The 19,975-nt window shown below is 61.9% G+C and overlaps 2 protein-coding genes across 4 annotated transcripts in view; both read left to right on the top strand.

The window, feature by feature from the left end:
• Window positions 1-3,194, top strand: part of SCUBE1 (signal peptide, CUB domain and EGF like domain containing 1) — an 86,049-nt gene extending 82,855 nt beyond the window's left edge. For all 3 annotated transcript variants that reach the window (XM_004589440.2, XM_004589441.2, XM_004589442.2), the window contains 2 exons: window positions 325-404; window positions 2,874-3,194. In XM_004589440.2, coding sequence (XP_004589497.2) covers window positions 325-404; window positions 2,874-3,026 — 233 coding nt within the window. In that variant the 3' untranslated portion in view covers window positions 3,027-3,194. The remainder of the gene's footprint in view (window positions 1-324; window positions 405-2,873) is intronic.
• A 6,666-nt stretch (window positions 3,195-9,860) lies between these two features.
• On the top strand, window positions 9,861-19,043 carry TTLL12 (tubulin tyrosine ligase like 12). The gene is made up of 14 exons (XM_058673514.1): window positions 9,861-10,109; window positions 11,567-11,736; window positions 12,291-12,489; window positions 12,930-13,089; window positions 13,170-13,303; window positions 13,942-14,018; window positions 15,177-15,293; window positions 15,387-15,581; window positions 15,751-15,862; window positions 16,164-16,315; window positions 16,908-16,989; window positions 18,029-18,097; window positions 18,201-18,339; window positions 18,608-19,043. The coding sequence occupies exons 1-14, from the start codon at window positions 9,948-9,950 to the stop codon at window positions 18,757-18,759; spliced, it is 1,920 nt and encodes a 639-aa protein (XP_058529497.1). The 5' UTR covers window positions 9,861-9,947; the 3' UTR covers window positions 18,760-19,043.
• Window positions 19,044-19,975: the final 932 nt, after the last annotated feature.

A 19,975-nucleotide genomic window follows, 5' to 3' on the forward strand; every position in this document is an offset into this window, starting at 1 on the left:
CCGGGAGGGTGCGGACAGGCTGGGGGTGTTGGGGGGTGGCTGGTGCCAGGAAGGAGCTGTCCATGGTATCTGTGGGCCTCAGCATGAGGAGCTGGCCAAACAGAACTGTGGCCCAGAGAGGGACAGCGGGTGGTAGCAGGTGGGATGCAGCCTGCAACCGAGGGTGCCAGGGAGGCCAGCGGCTCTCAGGCCATCGCCTGCCCCCATCCAGAGAGGGCTAGAGGGTGGTGGGAGATGGGGTGCAGCCTGAGGCCAGGGGTGCCAGGGAGGCCGGCGGGTCTCCAGCTGTCACCTGCCCCCTTCCTGCTGCCTGCCACTTGCCAGAGGACTACCAGCAGCTGATAGAGGACATTGTCCGTGACGGGCGCCTGTATGCCTCTGAGAACCACCAGGAGATCCTCAAAGTGAGTAACTTCGCCCTGGGATAGCAGCCTGCAGTGAGCAGGGCCAGCCCACACCCACCATCCCCAGGACCCTGGAAAAGGGCAGAAGGGAGGGAAGAGAGAGGGAAGGGGCCAGGGACCAGGGGCATCTGTCTCCCCAGGGATGGCAGCGAGCTGACAACCTCAGCCCCTACCCCAGCGTAATTGGGAGGCTGCTGACTGCCCGACCATTGCTGGCAGCCCCAAGGCCCATGGCCATGGGGGCTTCTGTGCCAGCTGTGTGACATGGGGGCAGTTCCTTAGGGTGGCACCTTAGCCTCAGGGGACCCCACCGCTGGCCCTGAGACAGGATTCCCTCCTCTTCCTGGCTGTGGCCTCGGGACTTAGAGCTGGCTTGTTGAGAGGCCAGACGCAGGGACCAGGCTGTCACCCCACAGTGTCCTGGGAGCCCACGTAGTGTCCAGGACAAGGGCAAAGCTAGACTTGGCCATCCATGGTCGGCTGTCATCACATTGAGAAGCAGGGCAGAGCTGGAGGAAGATTCTTCTAGCCTCGGCAAGGCCCATGTGCAGTGGCTCTCAGCTCACAATGGGCACTTGGTCCCCAACAGCTGTTCTCAGGAGTCTGTCTCCTCACCAGCCCCCGGCACCCAGGCCCTCTGTCCACAGCCTCTGTTCCAGCCAGAACTCTGCCCCTTGTTGCCCAGAGGGCAGTGCGTGCCTCCCACACCTCCATCCTGAGCACACGTCGCCCACGCCTCTCTCCTTCCTCTCTGCTCAGGCTCCCTGTCCTCTGGGCAACCTGCCCAGACCTCCTTCATCAGGTGACAAGCAGTTACAAACTGCTGGAGCACCTGTCAGCTGTCAGCCTGCCATGGCCTTGCCACAGGGTAGGGAGGAACTGCCAGCCACCTGCTCAGCTCACTGGCAGTCAGCGGCGGGCGACTGTGTCTCAGGGCCATGGTGGGGGTGGCTCTGGGGTGAAGTGAGTGTGAGAGAGAGGAACTGAGCATGTGCCTGGACAGTCCAGCCAGTGAGTGTGAGGCGACCTGAGCATATTCCCCACAGCCCAGACCACAACAATGAGGTCCTACGCCCGGGAGGAGGTGGTGCCACCCTGGCTGAGGCCTCTCTGGGCTTGGGCTGCAGGCCCACACAGCAGGTCCTGCCTCAGTTTCCCCTACAGGGTGGCTCTGCTCCACGTTAGGGGTAATGACAGGGCCAGCACTGTGAGCATGCCAGCATCCCCTGCAGGCACCAGTTCACATCCTGGCTACTCTTCTTCCAATCCAGCGCTCTGCTTATGACCGGGAAGGGAGCAGGAGATGACTCAAGTGTTTGGGCTGCCACACACATGTAGGATGCCCAGATGAAGCTCTTGTCTCCTGGCTGAAGCATGACCAAGTACTGGCCATTGTGGCCATCTAGAGTGAACCAGCACTTGGAAGATCCCTCTCTCTATTTTTCTCTCCCCTGACTCTTTATAACTCTGACCCTCAAGGGCCCACTGGGACCAAAGGGGCTTCCCCACTGGGGCGGAGGAGCCAGCAAGTGGGCATAGGGCTCCACGTGGCAGATCTGTTTTATTTTATGATGTATTTGTTTATTTGGAAGGCAGAGATCATTCACCATTCTTGCTGCTGGGTCACTCCCCAAATGGTACCAGTAGCCGGGACTAGGCCAGGCCAGAGCCAGGAATCCAGACCTCCACCCAGGTCTCCCATGCGGGTGCAAGGGCCTAATCCCTAGGCCAGCTCCACCACCTTCTGAGGTACATTTGCAGGGAACTGGATCCAAGAACTGCAGGACTTGAACCAGCGCCCATACAGGAGGCTGGCACTGCAGGTATTGGCTTAACCTGCTCACCCCAGTGCTGACCCTGGACGTCAGCCTGAAAGCCAGGCCTGCAGTGTCCCACACCTGCGTCCTTGGCTCCAAGCTGTTTTCTGTGTTTTACAGTAGAACTTTTTAAAGATGTATTTATTTGAATGGCAGAGAGAGAGAGAGAGAGAGAGAGAGAGAGAGAGAAGTCTCATCTACTGGTTTATTCTCCAAATGCCCAAAATAGGCAGAGCCAGGCCAGGGCAAAGGCAGAGCAACAGCTCCACGTGAGCGTCCCGCATGGGTGACAGGCACCCTGGTACTGGGGCTGTCCTCTGCTGCTGACCAAGTGTGTTATTGTGGAGCTGGATCCAAAGCACAGAATAGCCAGGACTCATCCCAGCACCCAGGGGATGTGCCTGTCCTGAGCGGCAGCTTGACCCACTGTACCACAAGCGCCCACCCCCAGAACCCTTTATAATAGAATCAAGTTGGAGCCCCAAGCTTTAAAACCCACAGAATAACCTAAAAGCCAGCTACAGTATTAAAAATGGAAAACTCCACAGTGAGGCAGGGCCATGGGATCCTGAAACCCACCAGCCAGCCCACCCTTTTCCCCTCCCCTATACCCTCAGGGTCTCTGGACACTCAGCCCCGTCTCTCCCTGCAGGACAAGAAGCTGATCAAGGCTCTGTTTGATGTGCTGGCCCACCCCCAGAACTACTTCAAGTACACAGCCCAAGAGTCCAAGGAAATGTTCCCACGCTCCTTCATCAAGCTTCTGCGCTCCAAGGTGTCCCGCTTCCTGCGGCCCTACAAGTAACACTCTGCCCTGGTGGTCCCCGCAGCTGAGAGCGAGGGAGTCCCCCGCACCTCGCCTTGCGGAACCCAGGGCACATGGCCTGCACAGAGGTGGGCCTGGGCCATCTGGCGTCCACCGCCTACTAGGAAACACTGCTTCTCACCTCTCCAACTCGCTCACTCCCAGGAAACCACGAAGGCCCATGCCTGCCTGGGCCAGCTCCAGTAGGAGAGACGCCGCCGGGCCAGGGACACACATGCCCACCACGTGGGCAGGAGCGCGGCCTACGCTCTCCCCTGGAGGCTTGGGCCCTGGACCGCCGCCCACAGAAGGAGGGGTGAGGAGGCCCCCGCTGGGGAGGGCCTCCTCACTCAGTGGCTGCGCCTCCAGCCACGGACACGGGACCAGGCTCCAAGGCTCCAAGGCTCCAAGGATTCTGTAATGGGACAGCCCGACCAGAGCTGCTAGTGGAGAAGACTGTGCTATCCCCTATGAGAACAGCAGATCCATCTGTACATACAAATATAAATATAAAAGATATATATACACACACCTCTACGTGTGGGTACTTTGGGACAGCTCCTGGTCACTGAATAGCAATGGCAGCCTCACCCCTTTTCCCAGGAGCCCCCCAGCCTCCCTCCCCTCTGCCATGCCCTTACCACCTCTGCCCCGGGGCAGCCTGCCTGCTCCTGCTGGCTTCCCCTCGGACTGCTCCATGGGTGACGGCACCCCCTGTGGCAGTGACCCTGGGATCTGCACGGTGCCCTCATGTCACCAGGAAGGCCTCTCCTGGGAGCCCGGGCTGAGGATACTCAGAAAGTGGCCGTTGCCCACGGAGCCCAGCCGCAGTGGGCAGAACAGGCGGCTGTCAGGAGGCCTGTGGCTGCTTCCTGAGGGGCCTGTGCAGAGGTTCCCTTCCCAGGTAGGACTCTGTGTGCAGCCATGGCCCTCCCAGGGAGCCGTGCCCAGATGCCACAGCTCTGCCTCTGCCTGAGGCCAACTCAAGGGCGAGGATCTGAGTGGGACCTCTGCCCTTGACTGGCAGGCCGTGTCCCTGCCCCTCCTGGGGCCACAATCCCTACAGACCAGCCTCTGCAGAAGGAAGCCCGCTTGCTCTGTCCAAGCTATCACAGATGCCCTTTGGGGTGCCCTCTGGAATGGACCCCAGCAACAGCTGCCTGAGGGAAAACGCTGGAAGCCGGTCCCTCCCTTTTTAGGGTTCCCCAGAAAAGCACAAACAGTTAGCTGTTTGTGACAAAGAGGACTTGTGCATTTCTGGAGCCCGGGGGCATGGCAGCCTGCCAGCTGCAGGCCGGGAAGCCTGACTGGGCTGTGACTCAGGCTGCGTGCAGAGTCCGGCAGCTGGGAGGATGCTGATGGGCACCCAGGGTCCAGAGGCCTGAGACCCGGGGGCACCCGATGTCTCAGCTCCCCTGCCCAGCATGTTGTCCCCCCCAGGCCCTTAGCAGGCTGAGAGAGGAGGGTCGTGCCGTTCCAGGTCTGTGGATGCTGATCTCTTCTGGAAACACCCAACAAACATACCCACCGATGACGATTGGCGGGCACGTGGGCTTAAGTGTCCACTCATCTCGGGGCCTTGCCAAGCAGAGAAAAGCCCCTGCTGTCTCAGGGGACACAGAGCAAGCACACAGCTCCCTCCTGGACTCCAGCCGTGGGCAGTGTGGACCCTCAGCAGTGGCTGGTCCATAAGCTCCCAGCAGCTACTCTGCACCCTGCGCTCCCAAGAGAAACAGCAAAGCAAGAAGCTTCTAGAAGAACAAGAATTTGCCACTTGGCCATGACTGAGAAAGGGAGCCCAGGGCCCCAGGTTCCTCAAAGCCGGGTGCAGCTCCTGGCACAGCCTTGGTGGTGTCTGCCTGGGCCCCACAGTAGAAGGAGCTCCGGTAAGGACCCAGTGCGGAGGAGCGGTAGTGGCAGGGCCGGACGAAGCCTGGCCCAGACAGGAGGAGGAGGTGGACAGGCCCTGCCGCCATGGGAGCCAGCCAGCCCTCTTCCTTCATCTGGCAGCTCCTCGGGCCCACCCCCACCCCACAGGCCTCTGCTCCTCCCCCACTCCTGTACCCCCAGCGGCAGACGTCCCGTTGCTGCTGCCCGTTGGTCTGGGACACACAGATAAAGGACAATGGAAATATGGGCCAGAAAGTCCCCAGATAGCGACAGTGGCAGCAGAGGCCATGTGTGAAAGCCTGGTAAGGATGCTTTTCCCCACAGCCACGTACCCACAGTGCTGAGGCCTGCCAGCGCTCCTCCACCACCTGTTGGCTGCCTCACTGGTGTTTGGCAAGGTGAGCTAAAGGACCTCTGCTGGATGAGCCAGACCATTTAACAGATAGCTACCGTGTACATAACCCAGACTCAGAGGCGTGGCCTGCCCGGGATACCGTCTATCTCCACGGCCGCCCACCCACCCACCTCCCCGTGCAGCCAGTCCCAACAAGAAAGTACCAAGGACCGTCTCCACGCCTCCTCCGTGGCACACCGAGAAAGCCTGCCCAACCTCACATGCAGCCTCTCTGACCCAACACACAGGGTGCCCTTCTGAGCAAGGGGGCCGCGCCAGGCCGAGGTCACTCAGGCCTGAGTGGAAGCACTGGGAAGACAGAGCTTGAGCCGAGCATCCTGCCCTCCGTGACTGCCCCCCAAACCCAGGAGTGTGCCCCTGCATTGGAGGTGGCTGGCATTTAACTTTACCCTGCCCACTTTGCTTCTGAGGATGGTGCCAGAGGGGGCATACTCAGGGCACCCTCCACCAGCACCCTGCCCCAACAGCCCCGTGCCAGCCCAAGCCAGGCCTCCACCAGCATGCAGGCCCCTGGGTGGACCCTTGGAGACTGGCCAGCCTGGAAGAGAGACGTGGAGGGTGGGAGGAGCTGGCACTGGCCCATGCAGTACCTGCTATGTGCCACCTCCACCCACGCATCTGTTCAGCCCCATCTGCAGACATGGAAATGGAGACTGGCTGGCCGAGGGACACAGTGGATGGCAAAGAAGGCAGTCAAACCCAAGCCCCTCCAGTTCCCATGGAGGGAGTGTCTGTCAAGTGTTTCTGTGTGAGTTGCATCCATTCGAATGCCAGCCAGGCCAGCCTTTGCAGCAGGGTGCAGGGAGGAGCTGGGGATCCAATGGCAGGTACCGAAGGAGCGGGAGAGTGCTGGCCTCACTGGCAGTCCTGTCCCTCTTAAGGAGCACTAACCCTCACTGTGAGAAGGGCCAGGCAATGAGCAGGATGCCTGCCGTGCAGATGTGAGCTGGCACTGTGACACTGATAAAATCCGTGCCCCCTGCAGATCAACAGGAGTGCCCATGCCCCTGCCACACAGGCACGCTCCATCCCGACAAGGGCAGGGAAGAACAGGGGCTGAGAAGGCCCAGAGCCCAGGGACGGGGAACAACAACAGAATGCCAGCTCGAGACCACTGCCCTGCCTGCGCTGCCTACACAGTGAGGGCGCGAGTCAGTGCCCAGCGCTGTCCTGCTGCCGGCTGTCTCCGTCCAGGCTGCACACTCCAGAGTCAGTGCCCAGCGCTGTCCTGCTGCCGGCTGTCTCCGTCCAGGCTGCACACTCCAGAGTCAGTGCCCAGCGCTGTCCTGCTGCCGGCTGTCTCCGTCCAGGCTGCACACTCCAGAGTCAGTGCCCAGCGCTGTCCTGCTGCCGGCTGTCTCCGTCCAGGCTGCACACTCCAGAGTCAGTGCCCAGCGCTGTCCTGCTGCCGGCTGTCTCCGTCCAGGCTGCACACTCCAGAGTCAGTGCCCAGCGCTGTCCTGCTGCCGGCTGTCTCCGTCCAGGCTGCACACTCCAGAGTCAGTGCCCAGCGCTGTCCTGCTGCCGGCTGTCTCCGTCCAGGCTGCACACTCCAGAGTCAGTGCCCAGCGCTGTCCTGCTGCCGGCTGTCTCCGTCCAGGCTGCACACTCCAGAGTCAGTGCCCAGCGCTGTCCTGCTGCCGGCTGTCTCCATCCAGGCTGCACACTCCAGCTCCTCCTCCAGGTCCCCCACGTGCATGTCATTCAATGTTTGTGAGAATCACTTTTATAATAAACAGGAAATGAACATAAAGGCCATTCCTCTCTCTTGTTAAGATCATGACCAGGGATGGCAGTAAAGTAAACCAGAATCCAGAAAAAGCTGGAAGGCCTGTGGGGTTGCTGCAGGACGGCCCTGAAGGAGCTCCGGCAACCTCGCAGGATGTCACTCAGCACTTGTGGTCCACCGGTAGAGAACAGACCCCACCCAGGGTGAAATGGCAGCTCAGAGCTTGTGCCTCCTGTCTAACCTCATGGGATGAGACGTGCTGACACCGTGGCTTCCGCCTTCAGTCAGGCCCACAGCGAGGAAGCAAGTGCACAGGGCGTGTGTGCACGCATGCACCTGCATGTGTCTGTCCTGCTGGAAATACAGCCCATGGCTTTCACCAGGTTCCAAGAGCCCAGAGCCCTGCCTCAAGTGACTGCTGTGGGTCCACCCCCTCTAACACTCCCAGCAGGTGGAGTCCAAGGTCCTCCGTTGATTGCCACATTGTCCAAGGAGCTGTTTGCATGTGCACCCAGCACAGGTGACAGCAGGGCCCAGAGCAGAGCAGAGCGGTGATGGTGGCCAAAGGACAGAGACAAGGCCAGTGTTCAGACACAAGACGTGGCCAGGGCTGCCTTCAACAGAAGCGGAAGCCCAGTGTCTCACGGACAACCCCTGAGGACATGATGCTGAAACATGCAGAGAGGGCCAGCTGCCCTGAGTGGGCCCCTCCACAGACACCCATGGTGGTGTGGCAGTGGGTGGGGCTGGGGTGGGGCTGGGGAGGGGCAGGTGGGTGGAGATTCCAGGAAGGGGATAAGGTGCCGCCCCCCGCTGTCCCTGTGTGGCCATCAGGGCCAGATAGTGGCTTCTGTGCCTGTTTGTCACCCAGACCAGAGCAGGCGCAATGTCTCCAAGCATACACCGCTGCACTCAGTTTGGGCCAGAGTACCACAGTCACAGGGGGTTCTCGGGCCTCTGGGGACTGGCTAGTGCACTGTGGCCTCACTGGGCTCCGCAGCAAGGGGGAGGCACAGGGTACACCAACCCACTCCCCACATCCAAGACCCTGAGTGACCCCCACCCCCTCAGCCTGGCACACCCCAAGGCTGCAAGACTTAAGAGGTCACATCCGGTCAGGCTAGGACCAAATTGTCCCTGTGGCAGAATTTCAGGACTTCCCACTGCCTGATCCAAGTTAAACAGCTTAGTGAAGATGAGGCATGCGTGGCCACCCTGTCCACTCAGGGGCAGTGAATGTGTGATGTGCCTGAATCAATACAATGTACGCCTTAAATTCCAGCATCCAGCAGGGAGATTGATGGGAAAGATGACACCAGGAGACCTGATAGAGAAGCACAACCAGACAGCGTCCTAAGCACTTGTCCTTTAACTCAGAACTGAATCTGCAGCTCAGAATTTCCTCATCAGTTTGTGGGAAAACGATTTAAAAACGTGCGATGGCTCAGTGGCTAACCCTCACCTGACAAGCACCAGGATCCCATATGGGCGCTGGTTCATTTCCTGACTGCTCCACTTCCCATCCAGCTCCCTGCCTGTGGCCTGGGAAAGCGGCAGAGGATGGCCCAAAGCCTGGGAACCCTGCACCCGTGTGGGAGACCGGGAAGAGGCTCCTGGCTTCAGACTGGCTCAGCTCCAGCCATTGTGGCCACTTGGGGAGTGAGCCAGCAGGTGAAGATCTGCCTTTCCAATAAAAATAAATAAATCTTTAAAATAAAATTTTTTTTAAATGGCTGAGAGCCTTCCAGAGAGCAGCACAGGAGGCCCCTGTGCCCCACTCTGGCCCCAGAACATGCTCACGGCCAGCTGCCCAGGGACACTGCCCAGGCAGTCCTTGTTGGGGGCTGGGCAGGAGCCGTGGACAGGCGCAGGTGTTCCTGTAGTTGGGTCAGAGAGACAAACCCAACTTGGTGAATGCCCAACAGCACTGAGTGCGGGTATGTCTCCAAGGATCGGAACATTACATCTTTACGCGAAATAGGTAGCAGGCTACTTAACACACGCACATCTGGGGTCTCCGCAGAGCTCATGAAGGCATCCGGGTTCAGCCAGCAGCCAGACAACCCCAGCCTCTGGCAGTGCAGGCCTGGGCCACAGCAGGTGACCGTTCAAGGCACTGGTTCCTCCCTCCCACCCCTTGAGGCCCCAGCTGCCCCCTGGCCCAGGACACGGGGTGCACTCAGAGCATCCGGTCCAATCAACAAATGGGACCATCATCACTCTCACCACCTCCCAATAGGTTTTTTTCTCTTAATGTTCATGGAAAATGCACATTTTCTTAAAAAAAAAAAAAGCGCATGGGTTACACAGTTTTGCACTACTACAAACTTAGTTTTTTAAAATATATTTATTTTTTTGAGAGGCCCAGACAGGAAAGAGCGCGCGAGAGCACTTCCATCTGCTGGTTCACTCCCCAGATGGCCACCACAGCCAGAGCTGAGCCCATCGGAAACAAGCGTGCAGGGGCAGAGACTAGGAACGCGCGTGGACAGAGCCACGCTGAACTGCAGATACACAAGGAGGGTGGCAGGGCCACGACTCAGCTCCAGGCGTGCTCCGGGCCTCGACCGCCGCCCCGGGCTGTCCCCGAGGTCTCTTCCGCCTCCGACCGCGTGGAACGCCTTCACCCCGCGCTCTCCACACGCTCTCCGTCAAAAGCAAAATCAAAGATGGAGGGCGGGAAGCGAAAGGGAAAAAAAATAAACCACCCGCCTCGCGCAGGCGCGCGTGCGCACTCGCCGGCCGCGCCTCCCCTCACGCAGGCTGAGGCGCCGGGCGCGGAGGGCGGGCCCGGGAGGCGGGCGCCGCGGGCCGACGGGCTGACGGGCGGGCTGGCGGCGGCGGGAGGGCCGGGCCCTGGGCTGCGGCGGCCGCTGGAGGAGGCGCCATGGAGGCCGAGCCGGCTCCGGAGCGCGCCGGCCCGAGCGGGGCGCCCGACGAGGACGCGAGGGCCCTGGACGAGTTCGTGGCCCTGCACGGCCCCGCGCTGCGCGCCTCTGGGGTCCCCGAGCGGTACTGGGGCCGCCTCCTGCACAAGCTGGAGCACGAGGTGCGGAGACGCGGGTTGCTGGCAGCCGCGTGAGCAGAGGGCGCCAGGGCGGGCCGGGGAGCGGCGCGCCCCAACCCTAACCCTAACCTGGGGCTTGGGGTCCGAGAGACCCACGCGTACCTGCGGCCCCTCCGACCGACCGGCAGGGGCTGTGCGGGGCACCGGAACTCGGACAAGTGTGGCCGCCTTGTGGGTCTGCCCGAGCCAGCGACCTGCGGGCAGCAAGCCCCTGGGCAGCGCACTGGGAAGGGAGCTTCGTCACCCCATTGCACAACTAGGAAGACTGAGGCCTCTCCGCAGCCGAAGGCGGTTTCATGGGAGCTCCCTCCTACTCACCCACCTGCCTTCCCAGACTGGGGCAAGCCGGGAGCTGCAGTGGCAAGACCTGGGCACGGGGACAAACCCCACTCTCGCAGTTTTCCGCTGCAGTCGGGAAGGGTGCTGGCCTGGGCCCAGATGACTCTCCCCCTCGGTGTAAGATATGTCCTGGTCCCAGGCTTGTGAACCCCCTGTTTGCTGGGGAGGGCCTAAGAAGGGCCCCCCACTCCCACAGGTCTCTCCCCAGCTGAGCCCCGGTCCCCACCTGCACAGAAGGGCTGATCCTACGGGACACCTGGCTCCCAGGGGCCTCGGGGTGGCCGTCACCGGGGACCCCAGGTACCCAGCTGCTCCGCTCATTGCCCCTCTGTGCCCCGAGGTGGCCAGTGTTTTTCCATGACCCTTGCGGGCCAAGCTGAGTCACCACATTGCCAGGCACAGACCTGCAGCCGTCGCTCCTGCGGGTGGCCTGGGTTTAAGGAGGGCAGGACGAGCCCTCACCCTACACCCCACAGAGCTGAGGGCCCACACAGTGCCCTGAGGTGGCAGGACCCCTCCCCATCTCCTTGGGTTCACCTCCAGCACTCCCAGCAGGGGTTTGGGTGAAGGCTGGGGATTTGGGGTGCTGGGGCAGAAGCTCCCTAAACCCCTGTAATCCTTAATTACAAGGAGAGGAAGGCGGCCACTGGGACTGCCAAGAGCATTCAGGCCTAGGTCGCGGATGCCCATCTGGGGCTGCCACCCTGGTGCACCCCGTACAGCGCCCCCTGGGCATTGGCTGTGCCCTTCTGTCCACTCCCACCCCACAGCCACAAGTTCAAGTCTCCCCCGTCCTACTGAGAATGCCTCCCCGTCTGGGAGCCTCTTAGGGCCCCTCGATTTTTACCCCTGTGTGCCAGGGGGTCCAGGTGCCCACCCCACCAGTCCTCCTGTTCCCACTGCATTTGGGACTGACTTGCCCTGCAAAGCAGGGGTGCTGACAAATAGGAATCCCTGCCCTTCATGGTCTGGGTTCTCGATGCGGGCAGCCAGGCACGTGCATGATGGCACAGGTGGGGGCAGATGAATCCTGAGGCCTGAGGGTGGCACCGTGCCACGAAGGGGTGAGGTCTCCCACCAAGCTGCACTGTCTCCCCCAGGTTTTCGATGCAGGGGACTGGTTTGGAATAATGCAAGTGGAAGAGGCAGAGGAAGAGGAGGATGAGGCGGCGCAGGAGGTGCGGAGGAAGCAGCCCAACCCGGGCAGCGAGATGTGCTACAAGGTCATTGTGACCAGTGAGAACGGGCTCCAGGCTGCTGACCCCAACAGGTAGGGCCAGGCCAGCGTGGTGCCCACACCCACCCAGTAAGCCCCTGGGATTGTGCGGGGTGCAGCGCACGGGAGCCCTTCTCAGCTCCTCTCCGTGTACTGCCACTCAGGGGAGTTCTCGTTGTTTATTGATGAGGAAGGACCAGGAAGGCAGCCCGAGGTCAGACAGCTGGCTGAGGGTGTGGCTATGTTGAGGCGCCAGCTTTCCTGGCACCCAAGCCCTGGCTGTCCACTGCCACGCAGTCCCCTGGGCACAGGAGCAGGGGGACACCTTCACTCCCCTGGAATTGTAAACATCATGGAGCAGAGACCAGCACAGTGAACTCAGCAGCAAGCCTGGGGACAGTGCTGTTCCCCCAGGGCTGGGAGGGAGGGTGGCTCATCCTCCGCCCTCCACTCTCTCTAGGAAACCAGGGTGTGTGGGCCGCAGTGCCCGTGCTGGGGACGGGGAGCCTCCACAGGACTGGCCACTGGTCCTCCCTTCCCCCTCCTCCGGGGGACCCTTCTTCTCCATTGCCCTGCTGGCAGCTCACAGGCGGTGGCTTCTCCTGCAGCATCTTCCTCATTGACCACGCCTGGACGTGCCGCGTGCAGCACGCCCGCCAGCAGCTGCAGCAGGTGCCAGGGCTGCTGCACCGCATGGCCAGCCTGATGGGTGTCGATTTCCATGGCGAGCTGCCCAGCACGGAGGCCGTGGCCCTGGTGCTGGAGGAGATGTGGAAGTTCAACCAGACCTACCAGCTGGCCCACGGGGTAAGTGGGCTAGGTGGGCGCTAAAGGGGGGCGGCCACAGGGAGCTCCCACAGGCCATGCACTCGTGGGATGCGGCCCGCTCAGATCCCCATCTCCATCCTGTCACCCTCAGAGGTGAGCCGAGACCCGCCAGGACCCCCTTGGGCCTTCATTACCCACTTGCAGCCAGGAAAAATGCCAGGCTTGTGTTCCTTAATCACAGCTTCCACGCCACTTCCTCTGGGGAAGTTACGAACTCAGTGTCTCACCACCCCCCAACCCGGACATGTCCTCAGCTTGCCAAGCTGAGTGCCCTGCCCCTGTGTCCTCGCCTGCAGGGTCAGGGCTCTGTCCAGAGGGCCCCGGGGACTGAGGGTGCATGTGGGACATGCATGGAGAGCCAGTTGAGGTTTGCAGGTACAGGAACGGGTGGGACAGGCTGCCACCGTGCCCTCCCCCAGACCTCCGAGGAGAAGGTGCCAGTGTGGTACATCATGGACGAGTTTGGCTCACGGATCCAGCACGCGGACGTTCCCAGCTTTGCCACTGCTCCCTTCCTCTACATGCCCCAGCAAGTGGCCTACACGCTGCTGTGGCCCCTGCGGGACCTGGACACAGGCGGTGAGTCTGGGTGGGGGAGCCCCTGCTGTGGAGGACAGCCTGCCCCTGCTGTCCCTAACGTGCCGCGTATCTTGGAGCAGAGGAAGTGACCCGGGACTTTGCCTATGGAGAGACAGACCCCCTGATCCGGAAGTGCGTGCTGCTGCCCTGGGTCCCCGCCGATCTGCTGGACCTCAGCTACTCCACGCCTGAGCCACCTGCCGGCTACTACCAGGTATGGCCCCCTGCCTCCGCCTCTGGCCAGGGCCTGTTGACTTGGTGGATTCCAGAATATTCTCTACCCAGTGACCGAGTGAGAGGCAGGGGTCAGTGTGATCATGAACTGCCTGTAGAGGACTGTCCTGTCCCTCCAGTGAGGGCAGGAAACGTTTATTCTGCCAAGAGCCACTTGGAAAAGTGATCAACTTGAACTTGGGCCTGCCGAAGGCTCGTTAAATTCCTCATCCTGTCCGTGATCACCTTGGTTCAGGTTGACGCTCTCCACACCTGCATCAAGTTGGCAGGAGGCTGGGCTGTGGCCAGTGGTGTGGCTGGCCCTCAGAAGGCAGGTGTAGCTGTGCGGCCAGGCTTGCACAGCTGATGCCACCACGCATGGCTCCCACGGGGCAGGAGCAGGGGGGACACCCCGGGGATCCTGGCTCCGTGTGTCCAGTCCCCTTCCATTCTGGGCCCTCCAGGGCCCAGCCAGCTGCTGCCACCACACAGGCCGTCCTCACACACTGCCGCATGGAGTGACTTCTCTCAGAGCAGGTGGACGGGGTCCTCGTGGAGTCAGGTGTATGGGGTGGGTAGCCACGTGTTCACCTGCTCCCTTAAACTGAGGTCTGTTCCTCACTCGCTGTGTCCCCTCAGGCCATCCTGGAAGAAAACAAGGAGAAACTGCCACTACCCATCAGCCCAACAGCGCGTCCCAGTGACCACATCTTCAAGTACGCAGCCCCTCCCTACTAGCCGGGACCCCCTCTCGCTGACCCACCTGCGTGGTTCCTTGGCCCCGGGGCAGGGCCTGGCACACAGAGTCGCTCAGCAGGTCGCCTGCGTTGCCACCTAGGCAAGACAGGGATGGAAGGCAGGAACAGAGAGAGCAGGGAAGGGAAGTCGGTGCTGGGGCCAGACCCTGCACATGCTGCTGGGAATAACAGCCCGCTGGGCAGAGATGCCAGGCCAGCCCGCTGTGTCGGGGAGCCTGTTCTGCTTGCCCAGGAACTTCATTTGGCAGGCCCCACATCGGCCCGCTGGGTGCCCAGGGACACCCCCCCCCCGGAGGCTACAGGCGTGGGCTGGGAGCTGTAAAGATGAGTGAGCAGGTGCAGGCCAAAGCCTGGCAGAAGCAGTAACTGTGGCAGAGGGGGACGGGCTGAGGTGTGGGAACCCTGCCACGCAGTACAGTGCTAGGCCTAGGCGGGGTCCCTCACACAGGTGGTCCTCTGCTGTCACAGGAACCCTAGTTCGTTCAGCCATCCACACCTGCACCTGGTCCAGCAGACCCCCCAACACCGGGCTGTACCTGCCCCCTCCCACCAGCTCCTGGGCCTTACCACCCTTTGCTGGCCAGCTGCCTAGCCCAGAGACCCCTGTCCAGTGTCACACCTCCCCTGCTACGCCCAGTCTTTGGGGGCAGTGGTCACTCTGCAGTCAGGATGGACTCAGCTGACCTGAGTGGGTCAGCATGTCATCTGTGGGCCCTCCCCTGGTTGCCAGATGCCCAGTTCCCCTGTGAGAAACCTGTCCACTCACCTTAATATTTAGCTGTCACCTAGTGGGTACCTAGTGTCAGGCTGTGGGCACGCTCAGCCCCAGGCTGGGCTGGCAGCTCCCCAGGGTTCTCCCAGGGCCCCGGCCCCCTCCCTCCTCTGGGCCTGGGCTCCTGTGTCCATAGGAGGTCAATGCTGTTGGCTCCGCTCATCTCACACTTGTGGGAAAACAACACCCAAGTCCTCCTGTGATTCCCAGTTCACAGGGCAGGTGGGTGCCTGGGGCATCAACACAGATTGCTCCTCCCCTGGCAGACTCAGAAGTGCGGGGCTAGTGCCAGATCTTGTAAGACAGGCTGGGGCAGGGCCAGCTCAGCAGGGCCTCTTCTGCAGGGTCTACACTGATGTGCAGCAGGTCCTCAGCCACCTCTCCCACCCCCGCTTCGTCTTCACCCAGAGCGAGGCCGACGCCGACATCCTGTACAACTTCTCCCACTTCAAGGATTACAGGTAACGGGGACTCCAAGGCGGTGGCCAGGGCTCCCTGCCCCCCACCGCAGCTCAGCCCTGAGCTGCCCCGTGGTCTACCCGCCCCGGCCACAGGAAGCTGAGCCAGGAGCGGCCAGAGGTGCTGCTGAATCAGTTCCCCTGTGAGAACCTGCTGACGGTGAAGGACTGCCTGGCCTCCATCGCACGCCGGGCTGGGGGCTCCGAAGGGCCCCCCTGGCTGCCCCGTACCTTCAACCTGCGCACAGAGCTGCCCCAGTTTATCAGCTACTTCCAGCAACGGGAGAGGCGGTGAGCGCCCCACCCACAGGGAGCCAGGTGGCCAGAGACCCGTCCTGGTCTGAGCCTTTGCTGGGGCTGGGGGTTCGTTGCACCATAGCCCAGCTCCCCTCCCCACCCAACATCTCTGCTGCTGGGAGGGAGCTGCTGGGTGTGGCCTAATCAGCGCCTCCACCCGCAGGGGCGAAGACAACCACTGGATCTGCAAGCCCTGGAACCTGGCCCGCAGCCTGGACACACACATCACCAGGAGCCTGTGCAGCATCATCCGGCACCGGGAGAGCACCCCCAAGGTGGGTAGAGCGGGCCTCTGCAGGTGGTAGTGCAGGGGGGTGGCTAGAATTGGGGTGATCCGAGCTCTCTCCAAAGCCTGAGGTCAGTGGGCTTTCTCACCCCTTGTTAAAGCAGGCATGGCATAAAGCACTCACCGTGACCCCAGGCAGGCTGAGGAGGCAAAGGAAGGCTTGGGGGCTACTGTGGGGCAACCCCTGGCGTGCCCCCGCACGTGGGGTTGGGGCTGTGGGCACTCCAGGGTCCCCTCTCCTAACCCGGGGAGGCGAGCGCCACAGGTGAGCCCACACCTGTGTCCTCCAGGTGGTGTCCAAGTACATCGAGAGCCCCGTCCTGTTCCTACGAGAAGATGTGGGCAAGGTCAAGTTCGACATCCGCTATGTGGTGCTGCTACGGGCCGTGCAGCCCCTTACCCTATTTGTGTACAACGTTTTCTGGCTGCGCTTCTCCAACCGGTGAGGGGCACTGGCCAGGAGGGGACCTGGTGTGGACAGGGCCAGGTTGTGGGACCTCATTCACTGCACCTCAGACAGGGTCCTGGACAGACGAGAAAAGTCCCACATCTGGGGCGGCATTGCAGGGGGGTCTCAAGACCACGGAGGGCACAGCTGGGCATGTGAGGGCACAGCTGGGCTGGCTGTCCCAGCAGACTACCCCGTCAAGCCATCCCTTCCATCTGGGCAGTGAATGCTTGGCAGCAGGCAGAGCCCTCCAGAGCCCAACGGCCTCGTGAAGGCCCCTCCCGGTGCCCCCCGAGGGTCCTCCACGACCACTAAATCTACCCAGATGTCAGGCCGATAGCACCTGCACGGCAGGGACCGAGGGGCCTGTACTTGATGCCACCCGTCTCTCCCAACCCATGCAGACAACACTGGGAGCCCCTGCTCCTACACACTGAGTGGGCCGGGTGACAGACACCTGCACACGCATTGTCACTGCATTGTGGGGCCCCAGCCCCAGCTCTGATGGAACCGCCCCACCCGCAGTCAGACCATGGCCACTCGGTCAGGGAGACCCACGCCGTGTCTCCGGCTGCTTCTCCTCCAGGCCCTTCGCCCTCGACGACCTGGATGACTACGAGAAACATTTCACTGTCATGAACTACGCCCCAAATGTGGTGCTTAAGCAGGTAGGGCCTGCTGGGGTATGGGGAGGTCAGAGCAAACGGGCCTGTCCCCAGCTCCATGTTTGAAGGTGATGTTTAGAATGACTGACTGTGCCAGCGGCCAGTGATTCCTGGGCTCAGGGTGACTCCTAGGCCCTACAGCAAATCAGAGCCTCCCCACCGCCCCGGGCGAAGTTTCCCTCCTCTCCCCCTGCTGACACCCTGAGCCCGGGCACTGGGCAGCAGCTCTGTCCAAGCGAGGCCGTGAGGGGGCACTATGGTCGCAGGCCTGCAGTCCTGTGGCTGTCCTGGTCTGCCGGCCGGCGGGGAGCCTGCATCGAGCTCCACTGGCCCTCCCTGCCCCGCTGTGATGTCCTGAAGGGGCGGGCATACTCTCCAGTCGTTCCTGCACAGCTGTATCTGCACTGTCCTTGCGTGCGTCCAAGTCCGTGAATGGCTTAGGTCACCTGGCACAGCCTGCTGGGCACCCAGGGTTCAAGTGTTGCTGTTAGCACAGCGTCCACTCCTCCTGCGCTTTCCCTTGTCCCTCGCTGCTCACAGCCACGTGGCACATGATGTCTGGGGGGGTGCCCACTCCCTCCCCGGTGGTGCTTGACTCCGAGGACCACACATCTGGAATGTGCTAGAAATCAGCCTGGGGTCCTGAGCCCCTTCCTGGACATCCGGCCTGTGTCACTGCAAGATGCCCTGTTCCTGGGGTGCCAACACTGGGGCTCCACAGGGACCTGTCCCCACTTGTTCTTCTCACTCAGGCATGAAGTCAAGTTTCCCAGGTGTTGCTGTCCCTCAGGCATTTGGGAGTCTGCTGGGCAGATGGCCATGAGCTGCCCCTTGGTTGTACTGCTGGCAGCTGGGTGTGGTAGCTGGCCCCGCAGTCTTTGAGCCCTGGCACTACAATTGCAGAGTGAGATCCGGAGGCTACCCCCAGTCTCTTGCCAGGCTCTGTAGCCCACAGGGCCGGCACTGGACCCCCCACGGCATCCGAGGTCCCCCTGCCACCCAGTGGAGGTCCAGGCCCCGTGTGACAGGGGGTGTCTTGCAGGTGCACTACGACGAGTTCATCCCTGAGTTTGAGAAACAATACCCAGAGTTCCCCTGGAGTGGTGTCCAGGTGAGGCTGTGGGAGCAGGGAAGCAGGTGTTGGGGCTGCCTGGGGCCGGGGCTCAGGCAGGGACCTTCACTCAGGTCCCACAACTCCACCTTTCTGTCCCCAGGCCGAGATCTTCCAGGCCCTCAGGGAGCTGTTCCAGATGGCGTGTGCCCGGCCCCCGCCCATGGGCCTCTGCGACTACCCCTCCTCGCGGGCTGTCTACGCCGTCGACCTCATGCTCAAGTGGGGCAGCCAGGCAGATGGTGAGGAGCAACACTGAGAGCCCCCTGCCCCACCAGGAGACCAGGGCGTGCAGAGGCCATGGCTCAGTCCCCACACATGGGCAGGGGGTGGGTGGTGGGAGAGCACGCCCAGGACGGAGCCCACGCAATACCTGTGCAGCCCTGGTGGGCCCACCAGGACCTCCCATGCTGGCTTGTGTCACTGCCACCCTGCCAGACTGCAGTGACGACCTCCCCAGGACTATGGCCACCGGCCCTCAGGCCACCCGCTCATTTGTGTTGCTCGCAGGGCGGCAAGTGATGCGGCCACAGATCCTGGAGGTGAACTTCAACCCAGACTGCGAGCGGGCCTGCAGGTACCACCCCAGCTTCTTCAACGATGTCTTCAGCACCTTGTTTCTGGACCAACCCAGTGATTGCCATGTTACCCGCCTGCTCTAGGCGCTGGCAGCCAGGGTCCCAGCCCTCCCACCTCTCCTCTCTGCCCCTTCTCTGGAGCCCTCAGCCCTGCTGTACACCCTGGGGGTGCAGGGTCCTCCCCTGGGCAGCTGAGCTGCTTCCAGGCCTACAGTCCCCAGCTCAGCCGAGGACTCTGTTCTGGATGCCAGTAGAGGCTGTGTTGGCAGGTACCCCTGGGAGGCGCGGAGCACTCTATGGGACAGGCAGGCCAGCCCAGCTCTTCTGGCATCCTCTTTGGTGCATTGCTACCCCGGGTTCTGTGGCATAGCGGCCCCAGCAGAGCCTTAGCCCCCATCCCAGCTCTACCAGCAAAGCTCCCACCAGGCTCCAGCTGGGAGGGGCTGTCCCCTTCCTCTGGGTAGTCAGCCCATATTGTCCCTGCCTGGCAGCCCCCCGGGCACACCACCAGGCCCAGCCTTGTCTGGGGGTCTTGGGATGCCCCAGGCAGTGGGCAGCCAGGAAAAGCTGCTTCTAGGGCACCTTGGTGCCAAGGCCAGCAGCCATCTATCAGGACCTGGAGTCCGAGTGTAGGGCTCTCATTAGTGTTTATTAATGGGGGAGAAGGTAAAATTCTGTTGTTTCCTTGTCTGAGTTCGAGGCAGCTGCCAGCGTGTTGTGCAGCCAACTCCCCAGTGGGCAGGAGCTGCTTCCAGAACATTCCAGGAGCAGAAGGGTGGGGCCTGGTGGCAGTAGTTTTATTTTTGAAGCAAAATAGTGTTCCTCCTGTAGTAAAACTGGACATGCCTGCACCTCCCAAACCTGGGTTGGCTGGGGCACCTTGACCACCACAGAGCTGCCCCCTGCTGGGGCACCTTGGCCACCACAGAGCTGCCCCCTGCTGGGGCACCCCTGCCCCCAAGCCTTCATTATTGTTCCACAATAAAGCGTGCCTTCTTTTACAGCAGCTCTCCTTCCTTGGGCCCTGGAGGCACGGACCTGGCCCCAGGTGCCTGCCAGACTCTCTGCTGCCAACCCAGGCAGAATGCTCAGGTGTGCGTTCTGGGCAGGGAGGCCCTAGCAGCCTTGGGCAGTGCCCTGCTCGGTGTGCCTGTCCCCTCAGCCAGGGGGGTACGGGGCGGCAGGCAGCAGCTCCAGTGGGACCTCCGCCCTTTAGAGAATGAGATGTATGGACGCAGAGCTGCTCACGGGACTCAGGAACCCTGGGACAGGCGCCCCTGCTCGTGCCTGCTTGCTGCCA

Source organism: Ochotona princeps, chromosome 15 (genome assembly GCF_030435755.1).
Source record: "Ochotona princeps isolate mOchPri1 chromosome 15, mOchPri1.hap1, whole genome shotgun sequence".
NCBI lineage: Eukaryota > Metazoa > Chordata > Mammalia > Lagomorpha > Ochotonidae > Ochotona > Ochotona princeps.

What these genes read in the sequence shown, in the direction of transcription:
- TTLL12 (XM_058673514.1), top strand. Translation starts at nt 9,948, where the DNA reads ATGGAGGCCGAGCCGGCTCCGGAGCGCGCCGGCCCGAGCGGGGCGCCC. An exon ending in TTCCAGCAACGGGAGAGGCG is followed by an intron (nt 15,582 to 15,750) that starts GTGAGCGCCCCA and finishes CTCCACCCGCAG; the next exon opens with GGGCGAAGACAACCACTGGA. An exon ending in GTGGGGCAGCCAGGCAGATG is followed by an intron (nt 18,340 to 18,607) that starts GTGAGGAGCAAC and finishes TGTTGCTCGCAG; the next exon opens with GGCGGCAAGTGATGCGGCCA.